Raw genomic sequence first — 22,982 nt, forward strand, 5'->3', positions numbered from 1 at the left:
CAGCCAGAAAGCGCTGGAAGCAGCTAAAGCTCATTAGTTAATCAATCGAAAATGAAAATAAATAATTCTGAGCTATGCATATCAAAATGAAAATGCAAAGAAATGTAGCCTAAAATATGGGGAAATGAAAACTATTTGGACTTTAAGAAAACTTGCACTGAGTTATTGTGTTGGTTACAATCTCTTCCTTTGTGCAGTGGTCAGGAGTCTGTAAGAACAACAAGAAGCTGAAAAGATAAAACCAAAGGTTTTGGAGGAAATGTGGTTTGTAATGTAGTTACAGATTTCATAAATTTACGATCAAAAAAAGTATCGTTCAGGAACCGAACCATTCAGGGTATCGAAGTCAAGGTATTGGTACCAATATCAAACTTTTAAACGATATCCAGCCCTAAAGATCAATGATTCTTCACTTCTCCATAAATGTTAGTATTAATTTGACAGAGAAGCTTGTCTGTAGTCGTACTTGTGCCTCCGCCAGGGCTGGTGAGCGTCAGAGACGGAGGAGAACGATCCATGCTCTTGTGCAGCATGGCCACCGCGATCAGCTTCCTCTTGTGGATGCAGAGCTTGGTCACATCCTCATCGGCCTTCACATCCTCCGCAGTCCTCTGCTTCACCACCGCACCAGGGTCAAAACTGAACACCTGAGAAAACACACATTTCACACCAAGACTTGAGTGTCGGCATAAAGTCAGCTTTGTTGATTTGATGTGAGATTTAGGGGTGAGTAAACCTGAAACACACTGGTTACAGGAAGTGAACCTCACATTTCCTTTAATAGTATGCAGCGCTGCTCCATTAATCGAATGCGATGCACATCTCATCAGTTAAGCCGGTTCTGTGATCAGCAGTAAATCCTCATCACATGCTTTCAGATGGAAAGGCATTTACTACACAGAGCTGTAGTTCACTGACAAGCAACACACACACAAATAAAATAAAAAAATGCAGATGATATTATCGTATGATTATTAAATCAAAGACCTCGTTCTGCGATAATGACAGATGTTTGCGTAGCTTCTCAGTGAACTACGGCTCTGTGTAGTAAATACTGCTCCATCTGAAAATACCACACTTAATAATGTTTTAACTCCAACCTCACTTCATAACGTCAGTCGAGTGCTGAAATAAATCCTTCTGTCAGATGATGTCTCTTCACAGAATAAGACATATCTCATATGATAAAGGTTATGTTGATTAGCATTACATTATAGATATACCTTATTATAATGACAATTGTAATAATATGAACTCAGATAAAGCATATATCTTCGTAGTCGTGTGTTTAGTCACGTTGAATCAATAAAAGCTTCTTCTGCGAGGTGTATTTGGAGTTTCTCTGCTCTTCAGATGGAGAACTGATAAACGTGACAATTTTTCCAGCACCATTTTTAGGGAATGCATACAATACAATTGACAATTAATTAATTACTACGACTGATCTTTTATTTCTCATGTTTTCTCTATCCTTTACATAATACAAACAGAATATTCTATGCAAAGTTAGGGCTGGGCGATATCGGCAAGAATGTATATCTTAGTATTTTTGGGCCGATTTGCGATATACAGTATATATCTTGGTATTTTCATTTTTGTAAAAAAAAAATTTACTAAAAAATCTAAATATATAATTACAATCTAAAAACAAAGTTAAGGCTTTTAAAATAGCGTTAGTTAAATTCACTAAACTTAAAATTAAAATAAATTGATAAATTTTGGCTATTTATTATATGATTACTTCATTTCAGTCACTTTACAGTCAGTGCTATCATAAAAAATAGATTTATTTGTAGGTTTAAGATTCTACATTTCACATTTATTTTCCAACTACAAATATTTCAGCGAAATGTATATTTTAGTCAGAATGATTGCGCTCCTATGTAATTGAGCTGTGTCTGTTTGGCACACGTGTGTTCGCTGAAGTCTGGAGGAGAATCCCAGAAGGTTCATGGACAAATACTCAAATTATTAAAAGATTGAAATATTTCCATGGCTTTCTAACATTTACAGATGGAGGATATAGCTGTGAAATGTAAGTTCTGCATCCAGGAAGACACATCTCAAACACATGAAACAGCACGAGTAACCTGCGTCTCTATATAAACTAATATGCAAAAACGAAAGTATGTCTTGCCAGTTTTTAAAGATCTTAATATGAAGCTTGTCAAACGTTTTGTACAAACTGGATTATGCACTTTCTCCACAGCAGCTCAGACTGTGTCCTTGCTATATTTTCCAGATAAGCTCGTATTAAGCTCGTATCGTTTTTCTTTTCTCCTCTCCCTCGCTCTAGTTTTTCACAAGTTCATCAAACAACCGCAGTAAGAATTTTCATCAAGCACTGTGAGTAATGGCTTCTCCTATCATTGTTTCTTGCACCTCTTGCCACATGTACAGTTTATCTATCTCTGTCGCTGATGAGGGATTCACATGTGATAAATGCAGGGAAATAGTTAGGCTGACAGAGAAGATTTCAGAATTAGAGACACGCATCCAAACTTTAATTGAGGACAGTAAAAATGTTAGGGCTCTAGATACGGCTTTGGATGCGTCTAGCTCAGGGATTCCTGTACATTGTTCGGTTCCGGAAACAGAGCCCCTGCAGCAGGGCAACTGGGTGACGGTGAGGCAGCGTAGTCGTGGGTCAAAACACCGCTCTTCTGTTCCGATCAAAACATTAAACAGGTTCTCCCCACTCAGTGATGCACCCACTGAGAAACCTGATGAAAGTGCTCTAGTTATTGGTGATTCTATTGTACGTATCGTGAATATAGAGACACCAGCCACCATAGTCAAATGTTTACCGGGAGCCAGAGCGCCTGACATCTTGGCAAATTTAAAAGTGCTGGCTAATGCTAAACGTAAATACTGTAAGATTGTTATTCATGCCGGCGCTAATGATGTTCGACTTCGCCAGTCGGAGATCACTAAAATAACATTAAAGAGGTGTGTGAACTTGCAAGCACGATGTCAGACACTGTAATATGCTCTGGTCCCCTCCCTGCTTACCGTGGTGATGAGATGCATAGCAGATTGTCATCACTCAATGGCTGGATGTCTAAGTGGTGCCCACAGAATAACATAGGTTTCATAGACAATTGGACGAGCTTTTGGGGCAGACCTGACCTGTTTAAAAGAGATGGTCTTCATCCCTCCTGGGGTGGCGCCACTCTTCTCTTTAGAAATATGGCAAATAGTCTTAGTGTTTATACTTGACTAACTGGGGCCCAGGTCAGGAAGCAGACAGACTGGCTAAACCGACCGTCTGCTAGCTGCCTCCCGTCACAGAGGACAGTTAATTCTCAGCACATAGAGACTTTTTCACCTAGATATCACACTATAGAGACTGTGTCTGTTCCCCGAACTAGAAAATACAAAAAACGTCCAAACCAAGTTAAGATTAACAATTTAATTGAGGTTCAACAAATAAAAAACAGAAGCAATATGGATAAACAAATGATAAAGCTTGGCTTATTGAATATCAGATCCCTTTCTACGAAAACACTTTTTGTAAATAATATGATCACTGATCATAATATAGATGTACTCTGTTTGACAGAAACCTGGCTAAAACCTGATGATTACATTATTTTAAATGAGTCCACCCCCCAAGATTACTGTTATAAACATGAGCCACGTCTAAAAGGCAAAGGGGGAGGTGTTGCTTCAATTTATAACAACGTTTTCAGGATTTCTCAGAGGGCAGGCTACAAGTATAACTCGTTTGAAGTAATGGTGCTTCATATAACATTATCCAAAGAAACAAATGTTAATGATAAATCCTTATGATGTTTATACTGGCTACTGTATACAGGCCACCAGGGCACCATACAGACTTTATTAAAGAGTTTGGTGATTTTACATCCGAGTTAGTTCTGGCTGCAGATAAAGTTTTAATAGTTGGTGATTTTAATATCCATGTTGATAATGAAAACGATGCATTGGGATCAGCATTTATAGACATTCTGAACTCTATTGGTGTTAGACAACACGTTTCAGGACCTACTCATTGTCGAAATCATACTCTAGATTTAATACTGTCACGTGGAATTGATGTTGATGGTGTTGAAATTATTCAGCCAAGTGATGATATCTCAGATCATTATTAAGTTCTTTGCAAAATTCATATAGCCAAAATTGTAAATTCTACTTCTTGTTACAAGTATGGAAGAACCATCACTTCTAACACAAAAGACTGCTTTTTAAGTTATCTTCCTGATGTATCCAAATTGCTTAGCATATCCAAAACCTCAGAACAGCTTGATGATGTAACAGAAACTATGGACTCTCTCTTTTCTAGCACTTTAAATAAAGTTGCTCCTTTACGCTTAAGGAAGGTTAAGGAAAACAGTTTGACACCATGGTATAATGAGCATACTCGCACCCTAAAGAGAGCAGCCCGAAAAATGGAGCGCAGCTGGAGGAAAACAAAACTAGAGGTATTTCGTATTGCTTGGCGGGAAAGTAACATATCCTACAGAAAAGCATTAAAAACTGCTAGATCCGATTACTTTTCTTCTCTTTTAGAAGAAAACAAACATAACCCCAGGTATTTATTCAATAAAGTGGCTAAATTAACGAAAAATAAAGCCTCAGCAAGTGTTGACATTTCCCAACACCACAGCAGTAATGACTTTATGAACTACTTTACTTCTAAAATCGATACTATTAGAGATAAAATTGCAACCATTCAGCCGTCAGCTACAGTATCACATCAGACAGTGCACTATAGACCCCCTGAGGAACAGTTCCACTCATTCTCTACCATAGGAGAGGAAGAATTGTATAAACTTGTTAAATCATCTAAACCAACAACATGTATGTTAGACCCTATACCATCTAAGCTCCTAATAGAGGTGCTTCCAGAAGTCATAGATCCTCTTCTGACTATTATTAATTCCTCATTGTCATTAGGATATGTCCCCAAAACCTTCAAACTGGCTGTTATTAAGCCTCTCATCAAAAAGCCACAACTTGACCCCAAAGAACTAGTTAATTATAGACCAATCTCGAATCTCCCTTTTCTGTCCAAGATACTAGAAAAGGTGGTATCCTCACAATTATATTCCTTCTTAGAGAAAAATGGTATATGTGAGGATTTCCAGTCAGGATTTAGACCGTATCATAGTACTGAGACTGCTCTTCTTAGAGTTACAAATAATCTGCTCTTATCATCTGATCGTGGGTGTATCTCTCTATTAGTTTTATTGGATCTTAGTGCTGCGTTTGACACAATTGACCACAACATTCTTTTGCATAGACTTGAATACTTTGTTGGCATCAGTGGAAGTGCATTAGCATGGTTTAAATCGTACTTATATGACCGCAATCAGTTCGTAGCAGTGAATAAAGATGTATCCTATCGATCACAAGTGCAGTATGGAGTACCTCAAGGCTCAGTACTAGGGCCGCTACTCTTCACGCTTTATATGTTACCCTTGGGAGATATCATCAGGAAACATGGTGTTAGCTTTCACTGTTATGCTGATGATACTCAGCTCTATATTTCTTCGCAGCCCGGTGAAACACACCAATTTGAAAAACTAATGGATTGCATAGTCGATATAAAAAACTGGATGACGAGTAATTTCTTACTGCTAAATTCTGAAAAAACAGAGGTGTTAATTATAGGACCTAAAAACTCTGCTTGTAATAACCTAGAACACTGTCTAAGACTTGATGGTTGCTCTGTCAATTCTTCATCATTAGTTAGGAACCTAGGTGTGCTACTTGATCGCAATCTTTCCTTAGAAAGCCAAGTTTCTAGCATTTGTAAAACTGCATTTTTCCATCTCAAAAATATATCTAAATTACGGCCTATGCTCTCGATGTCAAATGCAGAAATGTTAATCCATGCATTTATGACCTCAAGGTTAGATTATTGTAATGCTTTATTGGGTGGTTGTTCTGCACGCTTAGTAAACAAACTACAGCTAGTCCAAAATGCAGCAGCAAGAGTTCTTACTAGAACCAGGAAGTATGACCATATTAGCCCGGTCCCGTCAACACTGCACTGGCTCCCTATCAAGCATCGCATAGATTTTAAAATATTGCTTATTACTTATAAAGCCCTGAATGGTTTAGCACCTCAGTATTTGAATGAGCTCCTTTTACATTATAATCCTCTACGTCCGCTACGTTCTCAAAACTCAGGCAATTTGATAATACCTAGAATATCAAAATCAACTACAGGCGGCAGATCCTTTTCCTATTTGGCGCCCAAACTCTGGAATAACCTACGTAACATTGTTCGGGAGGCAGACACACTCTTGCAGTTTAAATCTAGATTAAAGACCCATCTCTTTAACCTGGCATACACATAACATACTAATATGCTTTTATTATCCAAATCCGTTAAAGGATTTTTAGGCTGCATTAATTAGGTAAACCGGAACCGGAAACACTTCCCATAACACCCGATGTACTTGCTACATCATTAGAAGAATGGCATCTACGCTAATATTTGTCTGTTTCTCTCTTATTCCGAGGTCACCGTGGCCACCAGATCCAGTCTGTGTCCAGATCAGAGGGTCACTGCAGTCACCCGGATCCAGTACGTATCCAGACCAGATGCTGGATCAGCACCTAGAAAGGACCTCTACATCCCTGAAAGACAGCGGAGACCAGGACAACTAGAGCCCCAGATACAGATCCCCTGTAAAGACCTTGTCTCAGAGGAGCACCAGGACAAGACCACAGGAAACAGATGATTCTTCTGCACAATCTGACTTTGCTGCAGCCTGGAATTGAACTACTGGTTTCGTCTGGTCAGAGGAGAACTGGTCCCCCAACTGAGCCTGGTTTCTCCCAAGGTTTTTTTCTCCATTCTGTCACCGATGGAGTTTCGGTTCCTTGCCGCTGTCGCCTCTGGCTTGCTTAGTTGGGGACACTTCATCTACAGCGATATCGTTGACTTGATTGCAAATAAATGCACAGACACTATTTAACTGAACAGAGATGACATCACTGAATCCAATGATGAACTGCCTTTAACTCTCATTTTTGCATTATTGACACTGTTTTCCTAATGAATGTTGTTCAGTTGCTTTGATGCAATGTATTTTGTTTAAAGCGCTATATAAATAAAGGTGACATTGACATTGACATTAAACTACTGTATATCCATATAAACGGTATTACCTCATATTGAGTTGCTTATAAAGAAAATATCGATATATCATACAAACTCAATATACCACCCAGCCCTATCCAAAGTCTACATTTGTTTCTTGTTTGTCTAAACTGCAAACACATGCAGTCAAACCAAAAAGTATTCTGACACCAGATGTAATTGTTTATATTTTTGACTAGTGTGTGCAGGACGCTATGGATCATTCATGTAAGTGAGGACAGCTAAACAAAGTAAACTGTGACATATTATACCCAGACGTTCTTCATACAGTGGACTACCAGTAAAACTGATAAATATTTGGGAGCAAACATTATTCAGACACTTTGACCTGACCTTATTTTGCTTAAGTGATTTTTCTTTAATTGCTAAAGCGATCTTTTTACACCACAAACTGAACAAAATGAAGCATTGCTTGGTAATTGGTTGAGCTAAATTGGTTTTATCTAATTGTGTTCTTAAATTTAACGGATGACAGATATTCAACTGAGTTCATTACAACCCTTTCTATCAGTTATCTGACATTATCAAGATGAATTTGTTCTGACAAATTTAACTCTGAGCTCTTCTTATATTTTATTACCATTGTCTAAACTATAGAGCGTCTCGCCCACAGCCGGTGCCGGAAGTTAAAATTCAATACAATTTCTGCATTGACCGTTGGGGTATAAGCCATAAAAACGTAACCATACATGGTAGACTTAAAACCAGCTACGGCTGTACTAAGCGATAGTATATGCTCATATAAACGCCAAAGGTTCATGGGGCACTAACCTTGTTTTGAGATAAATGCCTTTTATTCGCGATGTTTTGGATAAGTACTTCATTACCCACAATCCTGAACAATCCCACAATCCCACAGTGATGCATCTGATTGGTGGAGCTCGTGTAACCGTCTGGTTAAACCCCGCGAAGGTCCGTGAAGACATAAGATCATTTAAAATAAAATAAAATAAAAACCTGTGTTGCATTTTTGCACGGTAGACTTATCAGTGCAATCATGATCTCCTTGGCTGCCATGATGGCTTTTTTCAAGGAGGAAAACAAAAGTGTTCAAAGGAGTGAAAACCACTTCAGATCGGGTCATGTAACGTTAGTTGAGTGTAGCGTGTCCGAGGGTTTAGTAAGGGCCAGCATGAGGGACAAGAACTACAAAGTTTTGGTGAGTTTTGCAGGGAGGTTACGTTAGTTAGCATTATCGTCCACTTTAGCTAGGCTACTGTAGCCTTCATATGGTATGAGTCATATCAAGCATTTTATGATGGCACAGTCAAAACAATATTTAGCCTAGGCATACCTTTTTGTGCATTTACTGAACATATGTGTAATGGCAACGACGCGTGTTGACGACTGAGCGGTGATTGCAGTCAGGTTCAAAGCACTGCACCATTGGTGACGTTATCGTTACCCGCTTTCACACACGCACACAATATTGTGGGGTGGTGTTGGCGCAGTGGATAAGACACATGCCTTTGGAGCAACTAGGGGTTAAGTGTCTTGCTCAGGGACACATTGGTGTCTCACAGTGGATTCGAACCCGGGTCTCTCACACCAGAGGCGTGCGACCTCTGACATATATAGCAATTGTAAGTCACTTTGGATAAAAGCGTCAGCTAAATGAATAAATGTAAATGTAAATGTAATAAAATACACGATGATAAATATAAAAATCAATACACAATACCTATATAAAACACTATTTATTTACACGATTAATACTGAAAGAACTGCTATTACTGCACATTCACTTTATAAAATAAAATTTACTGGAGGAAAAAGTTTGCGCGGCCGTCGTCAGATTTGGAAGTCGCTCAAAGGCTCGTTCGCGGTTGGGGCTTCGGTCGAATTCAGTGAGGCGCGGTGGTTTATGGGATGAGTAGTTCCTGCGCTCTAAATATTTGGATTTTCTCTTCATTTTTTCACTCGAAATGATATGTTATATGCTTATGAGTTCAGCCGTAGCTGGTTATCCTCACACATGCTCTAAAACTCTATAGATACGGATTTTTCCGAAAGTCAATGGGAGAAATGAATGGGAAATGTACTTCCGGCACCAAAGCTCTCTCGGCTGTGTGCGGGACTGTGATGCTCTATAGCGAATACACTTGTGATAATGTGTCTAAATACATTTTGGTTTGACTGTATTCCTTTCTTAATTTCTGAATTCAAACACTGTAATGACCTTGTATGGACCCTGGTAATAGTCTATAAATCACACAGCAGAATAAAAAAATATTTATATATTTTTTAAAAACCTTGCAGGAGTTTATAATAACAATTTTAGCCTGAACAGCCCTCTATTTTCATGATACAGCACTAGCTGAAGTTTCTTAGCTAACTTCAAAAATAAAGACTTTTGTTTTATTATGATGGTGCTCTTTTTTTTGTTCTCTTTGTTCTTATATATCTGATTTTTTTAATGAGAGCAACTTAATGAACTGAACTGAATTACAAATCGATTCAGGACATTTCGCAAGAGTGATTCACTGCTACTGCTAGTTCTGATTTAAATAAGTGACAAAAATGCATCTTGAACAATTGTCACAATAAAACACAGCATTTATCCTCCACATCAGCACCATCATCACTGGCTTCTGTCCATGTTGTATGAGTCTGAGCACTGACCTTGTGGAGGATGAGTGGACACTCCAGACCACATTTACAGGTTCCATCGGTCAGCAGGTACGACTTCACCTGCTCAAGGCAGGACAGCACTGATCCACTCGGACTACAAACACACACAATCACAATTACAGTAAAGACAGAAATCTATAAACATAATGTTAGACCCTTTCACAAATAATTGTCAGTGTCTGGAGAACCACATGAATGAGGAGGGCAGACGAGGGCAGCTTTGGGTCGGTCACTGGTCAGGAACCGTGGATCCTCTCGGATGCGAGCGATTCTAAACCATCACACTCAACACCGGATGTGGATCTGGGATGCATTTATTCTCCTTACTTTCTGCAGTGATGTGTCTGCAGAACTCTCCTCATTAAACCATCCGTATGTAAACACAGTTTGGCTGAATCTCATGAATGACGCTGCGAGTGACACGCCACCTAAACTAAACTGAAGCTGAACAATGCCACTGTCGCACTGACAAAGACTTATTTTAATTAGAACTAATCCTAAATAGTGATTCACGGCTGTTAGGAAGTGTTTATGGAGGGTTAATCTGAGACAGAGGAGGTCCATACCTGATATACAGCACCCCCGAGGCCTCCACCCTGCGCTGCCAGCCGATGGGCACCTGGGTCAGCTGACCTCTGCCCTCTACACCCGCCCTCTCTTGTCCTCCATTCATCTTTATGGGCCGGTGCAAAACTCCTGGTGAGAGATCACACACTGTTCTCTGTCCTGACACAAAGTCTCATTCTGACGCTCAGAAGAGGGAAGGAGCACAACAGGACCTCAGCAAGACGCTCACAGCGCAGCCCAGAGAAAGAGCCGCATTACTTTACCACTCGATGCAGACAGGAACTCCGCCGCTAGTGTCGGACCAATTAAAGCCATGAGAAAGAAGTCCGAAAACACTTCCGATCTGGACCACCTCAGACGGCTGAACGCATGGAGAGAGTATCAGAGGATCTTCACAGCAGACAGCACACCTCACGGTCTTCAGACGCACGGCTCATCGTGGTCCGTTCAGATGCAGCTCTCGCAGATTCATGGTTCCTAAAGAGAGAAAGAGAACCTTATAATCCAAACACTTGAAATATGGGAGTCGAGATCAGAGCTTTCCTGATTCTGTTCAGTCGCTCTGACGCTTAATTAGGGCTGCACATCCGCCAGAGTCACATGACAGGATGGTTAGTATACTAGCATATATTATTGACACATTATTTTCCTATTTAATGCGGTTCAGTTGCTTTGACACAATCTGTATTGTTAAAGCGCTAGATAAATAAAGGTGACTATGCTGATCGTTTTCTTTGCTCACACAGAGAAGCCGTGTCTAGGGATGCATGATATATCTGAGACCATATCGATATCAGACGATAAATGTACATTTTTCTGTTATCGTTATCGATACGATGAGAGAATTTGCCCGATATATAATAGAGCCGATAAATAATGCATTATTTCCTGCAGAGACACTTCAGATGCACTCTGTTCACCAGGATGGGTTATTATTGCTTGAAATATCATTGGAAAAACGTTGAAAAGGAAAATACAGTGAACTGCAACATGTGCAGGGCAAGTCATATTATAATGAGATTATCAGCTACTGTGAAATAATGTAACAATGTGTTTTAGTGCATTAAGAGAAGAGCGCATCCACAACAGATCCACATGACTAGCACAGTTACGTGCACTTGTGCATTTACAGTCTTTTGTGCGATTGTACGTTGTAATATTGTGTTTAGTTGATGCATATAAATCAGATTTTTCTCATATAGAATGCGTTTGGTGAAGCTGTAGCCTATAGAGGGTTAATAGAGCGCTTCAGTCCGCTGGTGATCATCTTTGACAACTCAAACAGCAGCTTACAACATTAATAACTATGACTGAGATAGTTGTGAGAACACTATTATAATAAAATGATATGAATTATTTCGGTTTGGTTTCCGTGTTTCGGCAAGAACAGAAGTTAGTTTCTGATTAGTTCGAGTTCACGTGTGCATTTGGTCTTATTGTACCTATAAAAGTTGTAATATATTTATGTTGTATAAATATCTGAATATATGCATTAACAGCTTGTATTCTCTCAGAGACGACAAGAGACGAATCTCCTAATATGTGGTATATATAACTGTTTTAATTAATTTCTTTAATGTTTCTCTTGTGGCCCAAACATACTGAAAACAATGAGAAGAAACATTATTCGTGTTGAACATGTTGTTTTTGAAAGTTGGTGCATAAAAATGAAGTGTAACAATTGTATTTTGTCAATCATAAACATCCTCAGTTTACTGTAGGAGATCTGTCGTGCATCATCCAGTGCAGACAGCATCACTGATTATAACGAGATCTGTAGTATTCGGTTGTTCTGTGTAGGCATGAACACTGAATTCTGTTCATTTCTATCTATTTGTGCCTGAAATGACACGTATACATAAAATTATGGCAAAATGCATGTCTCTGCAAGGATCCTTGTATCCAGTTGTATATGGATCAGGTAAAGGTAAACAAGAGAGAAAGAAAATGAATGTGTAATACTATATTGGTTCACAGCAGTTTAATATTCCTGTTGCTTTCTGTGTCATATTAAAAGGGTCATATGATGTTGTTAAAGGGTTAGTTCACCCAAAAATCTAAATGATGTCATTAATAACTCACCCTCATGTCGTTCCAAACCCGTGAGACCTCCGTTTATCTTCAGAACACAGTTTAAGATATTTTAGATTTAGTCCGAGAGCTCTGAAATGGTGTATAGATATTCTTTATAAAAGTTAAGAGATAACCACTCCTACCCAAACGGCTCATTCTTACACGCCCCACGTCTACGTCACGATGTGGGAAGATTTGCATAATTCTGCCCAGATGATGAATGAATGATTAATGTATTTATATAGCGCTTTATTGTGTATTGCTCTACACCCAAAGCGCTTTACAATCATGGGGGGGGGGGGTCTCTCCTCCAGCACCCCCAGTGTGCAGCATCCACCTGATGACACCAGCTACAGGTGGAGACGAGAGAGAGTCTTACAGCCAATCAAATGGATGGGGATTATTAGGAGGCCATGATAGACGAGGGTCAGTGAAGGGAATTTGTCCAGGACACCGGGGTCACACCGCTGTTAACAGTATATCATCCCCGTCACTACCCTGGGGTGTTAGGACCCACACAGAGCACAGGGTGAGCGCCCCCTGCTGGCCTCACTAACACCTCTTCCAGCAGTGACCTAGTGTTCCCAGGAGGCTCTCGTCCAGCTACTGACCAGCTCAACCCTGCTCAGCTTCAGCGGGCAACCGGTCTTGGGCTGCAGGGTGATATGACTGTGGCATGTTCACGCAAAGAAAGAAGCAGTCTGGCGACTAAATGATGTCTAATATTAGCCACCGGCTAATACATTTTCAGATTTGAGTCACCAGTGTGTGAGTTGGAGGCTAAGAATAAGTTTAGCACAGATATACTTTCACTCGCTGAGGGCTCTTTGACTGAGCGCTTGAGTTTCACTCCATTAAGCGATTTGTGATATGGGTTAGTTCACCTGTATTTGTGTCTTTGGCGTACCTTAAACTCTAGTGTGAAGGTGCACGACTCAGGTCGCTTTCTCTCATTCGCAAAGTGGGCGGAACTAACGAGCAAACGGCAATCTCATTGGTTCCAGCGAACGGAAACAACCTGATCAATATTCATGAATCCAGGAGCTCGTTCATCCTTAGTGCATTTTTTACTGTTCTTATTAGTGGAATTCAGATTATTATTACCATCAGTAATAATTCAAATTCAGTTAAAATGTCTATGCATTCATACATGGTTACCAAGTTAATTATAATTACTAAAGTTCTATCATTAAATAGTACTTGATTATCCAGATATCATATTTGAATGCTTGACTGACTGATGTTAATAGTGTACTTTCAGGTATTTAAAAAGCTGTGTCATTTTTAAAAACATATACAGTATTATACAGTATGTGAGTGTGTGTATATTGTGGTGAGGGGAACGGGGCGAGGCCGGTGGAGTGATTAAGAAATGAGCGCCCGTGTCAGCCGTCCGTATAAGTCGCACCTGAGTATAAGTCGCATCAGTCCAAAAATACGTCTTGATGATGAGGAAATAAAACATATATAAGTCGCACTGGACTATAAGTCGCATTCATTTAGAACCAAGAACCAAGGGAAAACATTACCATCTCCAGCCGCGAGAGGGCGCTCTATGCTGCTCAGTGCTCCTGTAGCCTCTCCCTGAAAACATAGAGCGCCCTCTCGCGGCTGGAGACGGTAATGTTTTCTCTTGGTTCATTTCACTTGGTTCATGTCAAATTAATTTTGATAAATAAGTCGCACCTGACTATAAGTCGCAGCACCAGCCAAATATAGCACCGGACTTATAGTCCGGAAAATACGGTTTGTATATATATTATTATATATATATAATATATAATAACAGGTGGTTATTAATCCACCTGTTTATGAGTATCCTGATGTATCAATGACTCTGTGTGATGACTTTCTTACATTTTTTGTGAATAAGGTCAATGACATTAGATTGGGGATATGTTGTCCTTCTTTTGATCCGTCTACCTTGGTGGCTTGTTCCGTGGAGCTGAAGCAATTTGAACCTATTTCTCTAACCCATTTGCAAGAAATAGTCGGTCATTTAAAGCCGTCGGGCTCCTCTATGGATGCCATCCCTCCTTTTCTGTTGAAAAAAGTTATTGATGCTGTGGGGCCTTATTTGTTAAACATTATAAATCGATGTCTGGAAACCTCCATGGTACCAGAAGCACTGAAACATGCTATAGTTCGGCCAATGTTAAAGAAACCTAACTTAGACCTAAATGTTATGGACAATTATAGACCAGTTTCAAATCTGCCTGTAGTTAGTTAGTTAGTTATTGTTTCAGAAAGATAGTTCTGAAACAATTGCAGATTTTCCTGGATGAAAATAAGGTTTTTGAGCTTTTTCAGTCAGGTTTTAAAAAATTCCACTCAACAGAGACTGCACTTTTGAAAGTCCTAAACGATGTTTTAATAGCTGCCGACACTGGGGTTTCTACTGTATTATTACTACTAGATCTGAGTGCGGCCTTTGATACGGTGGATCATTCTATTCTTCTTGCTCGTCTGGAGCATTGGGTGGGTATCAAAGGTCCTGCCTTAGAATGGTTTAGGTCTTATTTGTCAAATAGGAAGTTTAGCGTTAACATTGGGGAATATTCGTCAAAGGCTGCTTTTCTGTCTTGTGGTGTTCCGCAGGGATCCATTTTAGCTCCAATTCTTTTTTCGCTATACATGCTTCCATTTGGGTCTATTTTTAGGAAACATGGGTTGTCGTTCCACTGCTATGCGGACGACACTCAAGTTTACTTACCCCTAAAATCAAATTGTGATGGACTGGAAAAAATTAGGGCCTGTATATCTGATGTGAAAGCTTGGTTATCTCTAAATTTTCTTAATTTTAATGAAAATAAAACCGAAATGATAGTGTTTGGCTCATCAAATACTCTTACTCAAATAACCCTAGGTAATGTAACACTGTCTGCAAAGACTTGTGTAAAGAACTTGGGTGTTGTGTTTGATGATGGTTTGAAATTTGACAAACAGATAAGCTCAGTGGTCAAATCCTGCTTTTTCAAGCTCCGTCTTTTAGCCAGAGTAAAAACAATTATATCTTTTAATAACTTTGAAAGACTAATTCATGCATTTTTGACATCGAGACTTGACTATTGCAACTCATTGTATTATGGGATCAGCCAATCAACTGTATCCCGGTTGCAGATGGTACAAAATGCGGCGGCGATACTTCTAACAGGTACTAAAAACGGGACCATATTACTCCAGTATTACGTCACTTGCACTGGTTACCTGTACGATACCGTGTGGATTTTAAAATTCTTCTGTTGGTTTTTAAATCTTTAAATGGTGTGGCCCCTACTTATCTTTCGGATCTACTGGTAGAACATCGTCCAGCTATGTCTCTCCGGTCGTCAAACCAGAGATTATTGTGTATACCGAAATCAAAGCTGAAAAGAAGGGGTGATCGTGCATTTTCAGTGGCCGCTCCAAGACTGTGGAATGCTTTACCTTTTAGTATTATATTTGCTCCATCCTTGTCTGTTCTATGCTAAAAACCTATCTTTTTGATTTAGCATATGGCTAAAGATGAAATGTACTGTTTTTGTATTGTTTTTATATTTGTTTTTTGTATTGATGTAAAGCACACTGGTCAACTGGTGTTGTGTTTAGTAGTGCTATAGAAATAAAATTGACATTGACATATATATATATATATGCCTAATTAGCATTTTAATTGTTTGGTCAGACAATCTGTATATTATACATTCACATTCATAAATCGGGGATTAAACGTGGAGTTCTGTATGCTAAATATGAAAACAAGCGTACAGTACCTATATCTGCGCTTTGCATTTTGCGAGATTGACATGCTAAATGGCAGACTAACCCGGTTTACTCTCATTCATTTCGTTCACGAACGAGATAAGCTATGTACCAGTTAATTTCATTCACGAACGACATCTATCCATTAATTCAACTCATTCACGAACAACATGTGTGCCAGTTCAGTCAATTCATTCACGAACGAGATGTACTAAATCATTCAACTCATTCACGAACGACATGGGTATCAGATCAGTCATTTCGTTCAGATAAAATCTCTAGATCTCATTCAGACTCATATAAAACTTGTTCACTACATTCAACAAATCACATGCTCTGTCACATCTCATACTCGAAGGCTCGAGGTTGAGTTCACTGAGCTGCGCATACGCTGTTTGTAGCGATGCGCTGCTGTGGAGGGAGGAACTTCAGTGAACGAGAAATATGAGGTCCCGGGTCGAACCCGGCAATGTAACTAGGTCCCCAACCCGGGTTCAATGCCGGAATCAATCCCAGCACGTGTTTGCTTTCACACAGAAGGCGAATGTTCCGGCAATATGCCGGGTCCGACGTGCAGTGTGAAAGGTGCTTTAGTGTTGCACGGTGCACCGATACTTCAAAAGAATCGCGATTCTTGGAAATTAACAACGTCACGAATCCTAAATTTATTAGTATCGATACTTCAAAGAATGACTGCGTTCCAGATTTGTAAGAGATGTATTTCATGTTGGTGTGCGCAACACACGCTTCCAGTGCCTCCCTATGGACGTCTGTGTTTTTTCTCCTCACGCAAGCAGCAAAAAAAGCACTACAGCTAGATGACTGCATTAGTGGCTTTACTAAACTGATTTGGCTTTACTAAAATGTGTGCATAATTGCATTAAATAGTTTAAGTTGTTCAGAAGAACAAAGCACGAGGTTTTCTTGCATAATTAACATTTTAATTGTTTGGTCAGACAGTTCATATATAATAATCACATTAATCGGGGATTAAACGTGGAGTTATGTTCTGTATGTTAAATATGAAAACGAGCGTATCTGCACAGCTCCTATAACTGCGCTTTGTATCTGCTGATTGCTGATCGAGATTTACTTGCTTGGCTCACTGACCCTGTATACTCTCATTCATTTCGTTCATAAACGAGATGTATCAGTTCATTCAGCTCGTTCACGAATGAGAAGATCTCTCGATCTCGTTCAACAAATCACATGCTCCGTCACATCTTGAGTAACTCTTTGACAGGATGAAATAGTTCACAGAGCTGTTCACGAGCTGCGCATGCGCTGCTAATAGCGCCTAGCTCGCACGCTGCTGTGGAGGGAGGAACTTCACTGAACAAGAAATATGAGTCTAGTAGCAACGTATCTTCCGTGATGTCCCCGATGGTCGGGGTGGGTAAAGAAATGTTACTTTATTTGCGGGCTGCGTCGGGCCAAATAATTTCATAAAAGCAGGACCCACGGGTTGGAAAAAAACCAGACCCACGCATCACTAGACTGCATGTATGAGCACAAGTGATACTGTGGCCACTGGTCCACGACTGTAGAAAAAGATGACGCTCAATAAAGCTCACTGGCTGAGTTTTCTCCTCTGAAAGAAAAGGATGCACAACTGACAGAATAAGTTACAATATTGCTGCTAATTTTTTTTTCAACATCATATGACCCTTTTCATAACAGCACTTCTATTCTGAAGCACAAACATCAAAAACTGGACTAGCTCAGTTGAGCGTATGAGATCTGGACTCACTCCTGAGCGCCAGCAGTGTGAACCGGTGTGAGTCCAGATCACACAATGACACAGACATGGCCAGACTACAAGAAGATCAGTGCTGCTGACTCACGACAGAACTGAAGGAGCGGCACTCACACACACAGTCTTTTAAACAAGCACACTCACATACACAGTCACACACACGCTCACACACACACACACACACACACACACACACACACAGTCTTTTAAACAAGCACACTCACATACACAGTCACACACACGCTCACACACACACACACACACACACACACACACATACACACAGTCTTTTAAACAAGCACACTCACATACACAGTCACACACACGCTCACACACACAGACACACACACACTCACACACACACACACAAAAAAATAACATTAAAGAGGTGTGTGAACTTGCAAGCACGATGTCAGACACTGTAATATGCTCTGGTCCCCTCCCTGCTTACCGTGGTGATGAGATGCATAGCAGATTGTCATCACTCAATGGCTGGATGTCTAAGTGGTGCCCACAGAATAACATAGGTTTCATAGACAATTGGACGAGCTTTTGGGGCAGACCTGACCTGTTTAAAAGAGATGGTCTTCATCCCTCCTGGGGTGGCGCCACTCTTCTCTCTAGAAATATGGCAAATAGTCTTAGTGTTTATACTTGACTAACTGGGGCCCAGGTCAGGAAGCAGACAGACTCGCTAAACCGACCGTCTGCTAGCTGCCTCCCGTCACAGAGGTCAGTTAATTCTCAGCACATAGAGACTTTTTCACCTAGATATCACACTATAGAGACTGTGTCTGTTCCCCGAACTAGAAAATACAAAAAACGTCCAAACCAAGTTAAGATTAACAATTTAATTGAGGTTCAACAAATAAAAAACAGAAGCAATATGGATAAACAAATGATAAAGCTTGGCTTATTGAATATCAGATCCCTTTCTACGAAAACACTTTTTGTAAATAATATGATCACTGATCATAATATAGATGTACTCTGTTTGACAGAAACCTGGCTAAAACCTGATGATTACATTATTTTAAATGAGTCCACCCCCCAAGATTATTGTTATAAACATGAGCCACGTCTAAAAGGCAAAGGGGGAGGTGTTGCTTCAATTTATAACAACGTTTTCAGGATTTCTCAGAGGGCAGGCTACAAGTATAACTCGTTTGAAGTAATGGTGCTTCATATAACATTATGCAGGGAAACAAATGTTAATGATAAATCCCCTGTTATGTTTGTACTGGCTACTGTATACAGGCCACCAGGGCACCATACAGACTTTATTAAAGAGTTTGGTGATTTTACATCCGAGTTAGTTCTGGCTGCAGATAAAGTTTTAATAGTTGGTGATTTTAATATCCATGTTGATAATGAAAACGATGCATTGGGATCAGCATTTATAGACATTCTGAACTCTATTGGTGTTAGACAACACGTTTCAGGACCTACTCATTGTCGAAATCATACTCTAGATTTAATACTGTCACATGGAATTGATGTTGATGGTGTTGAAATTATTCAGCCAAGTGATGATATCTCAGATCATTATTTAGTTCTGTGCAAACTTCATATAGCCAAAATTGTAAATTCTACTTCTTGTTACAAGTATGGAAGAACCATCACTTCTAACACAAAAGACTGCTTTTTAAGTTATCTTATTGATGTAACCAAATTCCTTAGCATTTCCAAAACCTCAGAACAACTTGATGATGTAACAGAAACTATGGACTCTCTCTTTTCTCAGGGAAGTCGTGGCCTGGTGGTTAGAGAGTTGGACTCCCAATCGAAGGGTTGTGGGTTCGAGTCCCGGGCCGGCAGGAATTGTGGGTGGGGGGAGTGCATGTACAGTTCTCTCACCACCCTCAATACCACGACTGAGGTGCCCTTGAGCAAGGCACCGAACCCCCAACTGCTTCCCGGGTGCCGCAGCATAAATGGCTGCCCACTGCTCCGGGTGTGTGCTCACAGTGTGTGTGTGTGTGTGTGTGTGTTCACTGCTCTGTGTGTGTGCACTTCGGATGGGTTAAATGCAGAGCACAAATTCTGAGTATGGGTCACCATACTTGGCCGAATGTCACTTCACTTCACTTTCTAGCACTTTAAATAAAGTTGCTCCTTTACGCTTAAGGAAGGTTAAGGAAAACAGTTTGACACCATGGTATAATGAGCATACTCACACCCTAAAGAGAGCAGCCCGAAAAATGGAGCGCAGCTGGAGGAAAACAAAACTAGAGGTATTTCGTATTGCTTGGCGGGAAAGTAACATATCCTACAGAAAAGCATTAAAAACTGCTAGATCCGATTACTTTTCTTCTCTTTTAGAAGAAAACAAACATAACCCCAGGTATTTATTCAATACAGTGGCTAAATTAACGAAAAATAAAGCCTCAACAAGTGTTGACATTTCCCAACACCACAGCAGTAATGACTTTATGAACTACTTTACTTCTAAAATCGATACTATTAGAGATAAAATTGCAACCATTCAGCCGTCAGCTACAGTATCACATCAGACAGTGAACTATAGACCCCCTGAGGAACAGTTCCACTCATTCTCTACTATAGGAGAGGAAGAATTGTATAAACTTGTTAAATCATCTAAACCAACAACATGTATGTTAGACCCTATACCATCTAAGCTCCTAATAGAGGTGCTTCCAGAAGTCATAGATCCTCTTGACTATTATTAATTCCTCATTGTCATTAGGATATGTCCCCAAAACCTTCAAACTGGCTGTTATTAAGCCTCTCATCAAAAAACCACAACTTGACCCCAAAGAACTAGTTAATTATAGACCAATCTCGAATCTCCCTTTTCTGTCCAAGATACTAGAAAAGGTGGTATCCACACAATTATATTCCTTCTTAGAGAAAAATGGTATATGTGAGGATTTCCAGTCAGGATTTAGACCGTATCATAGTACTGAGACTGCTCTCCTTAGAGTTACAAATGATCTGCTCTTATCATCTGATCGTGGGTGTATCTCTCTATTAGTTTTATTGGATCTTAGTGCTGCGTTTGACACAATTGACCACAACATTCTTTTGCATAGACTTGAACACTTCGTTGGCATCAGTGGAAGTGCATTAGCATGGTTTAAATCGTACTTATATGACCGCCATCAGTTCGTAGCAGTGAATGAAGATGTATCCTATCGATCACAAGTGCAGTATGGAATACCTCAAGGCTCAGTACTAGGGCCGCTACTCTTCACGCTTTATATGTTACCCTTGGGAGATATCATCAGGAAACATGGTGTTAGCTTTCACTGTTATGCTGATGATACTCAGCTCTATATTTCTTCGCAGCCCGGTGAAACACACCAATTTGAAAAACTAATGGAATGCATAGTCGATATAAAAAACTGGATGACGAGTAATTTCTTACTGCTAAATTCTGAAAAAACAGAGGTGTTAATTATAGGACCTAAAAACTCTGCTTGTAATAACCTAGAACACTGTCTAAGACTTGATGGTTGCTCTGGCAATTCTTCGTCATCAGTTAGGAACCTAGGTGTGCTACTTGATCGCAATCTTTCCTTAGAAAGCCACGTTTCTAGCATTTGTAAAACTGCATTTTTCCATCTCAAAAATATATCTAAATTACGGCCTATGCTCTCAATGTCAAACGCAGAAATGTTAATCCATGCATTTATGACTTCAAGGTTAGATTATTGTAATGCTTTATTGGGTGGTTGTTCTGCACGCTTAGTAAACAAACTACAGCTAGTCCAAAATGCAGCAGCAAGAGTTCTTACTAGAACCAGGAAGTATGACCATATTAGCCCGGTCCTGTCAACACTGCACTGGCTCCCTATCAAACATCGCATAGATTTTAAAATATTGCTTATTACTTATAAAGCCCTGAATGGTTTAGCACCTCAGTATTTGAATGAGCTCCTTTTACATTATAATCCTCTACGTCCGCTACGTTCTCAAAACTCAGGCAATTTGATAATACCTAGAATATCAAAATCAACTGCGGGCGGCAGATCCTTTTCCTATTTGGCTCCTAAACTCTGGAATAACCTACCTAACATTGTTCGGGAGGCAGACACACTCTTGCAGTTTAAATCTAGATTAAAGACCCATCTCTTTAACCTGGTTTACCCATAACATACTAATATGCTTTTATTATCCAAATCCGTTAAAGGATTTTTAGGCTGCATTAATTAGGTAAACCGGAACCGGGAACACTTCCCATAACACCCGATGTACTTGCTACATCATTAGAAGAATGGCATCTACGCTAATATTAGTCTGTTTCTCTCTTGTTCCGAGGTCACCGTAGCCACCAGATCCAGTCTGTGTCCAGATCAGAGGGTCACTGCAGTCACCCGGATCCAGTACGTATCCAGACCAGATGCTGGATCAGCACCTAGAAAGGACCTCTACATCCCTGAAAGACAGCGGAGACCAGGACAACTAGAGCCCCAGATACAGATCCCCTGTAAAGACCTTGTCTCAGAGGAGCACCAGGACAAGACCACAGGAAACAGATGATTCTTCTGCACAATCTGACTTTGCTGCAGTCTGGAATTGAACTACTGGTTTCGTCTGGTCAGAGGAGAACTGGCCCCCCAACTGAGCCTGGTTTCTCCCAAGGTTTTTTTCTCCATTCTGTCACCGATGGAGTTTCGGTTCCTTGCCGCTGTCGCCTCTGGCTTGCTTAGTTGGGGACACTTCATCTACAGCGATATCGTTGACTTGATTGCAAATAAATGCACAGACACTATTTAACTGAACAGAGATGACATCACTGAATTCAATGATGAACTGCCTTTAACTATCATTTTGCATTATTGACACTGTTTTCCTAATGAATGTTGTTCAGTTGCTTTGACGCAATGTATTTTGTTTAAAACGCTATATAAATAAAGGTGACATTGACATTGACACACTCTCTCTCACACACACACTCTCACAGGCACTCTCTCTCTCACACACACACACACACACACTCTCTCTCTCACACACTCTCTCACACACGCTCTCTCTCACACACACACACACTCTCTCTCTCACACACGCACTCTCTCACAGGCACTCTCTCTCACACACACACACACACACTCTCAC

The 22,982-nt window shown here is 40.1% G+C and overlaps 1 protein-coding gene across 1 annotated transcript in view; it reads right to left on the bottom strand.

Moving 5' to 3' along the window:
* The window catches only part of LOC132136885 (methyl-CpG-binding domain protein 5-like), a 44,879-nt gene extending 34,049 nt beyond the window's left edge, over window positions 1-10,830 (bottom strand). The window contains exons 1-4 of the mRNA XM_059547425.1: window positions 10,597-10,830; window positions 10,333-10,462; window positions 9,758-9,860; window positions 467-647 (exon numbers count right to left, since the gene is read on the bottom strand). Coding sequence (XP_059403408.1) covers window positions 467-647; window positions 9,758-9,860; window positions 10,333-10,462; window positions 10,597-10,648 — 466 coding nt within the window. The 5' untranslated portion in view covers window positions 10,649-10,830. The remainder of the gene's footprint in view (window positions 1-466; window positions 648-9,757; window positions 9,861-10,332; window positions 10,463-10,596) is intronic.
* Window positions 10,831-22,982: the final 12,152 nt, after the last annotated feature.

Source organism: Carassius carassius, unplaced genomic scaffold (assembly GCF_963082965.1).
Source record: "Carassius carassius unplaced genomic scaffold, fCarCar2.1 SCAFFOLD_130, whole genome shotgun sequence".
Taxonomy (NCBI): Eukaryota; Metazoa; Chordata; class Actinopteri; order Cypriniformes; family Cyprinidae; genus Carassius; species Carassius carassius.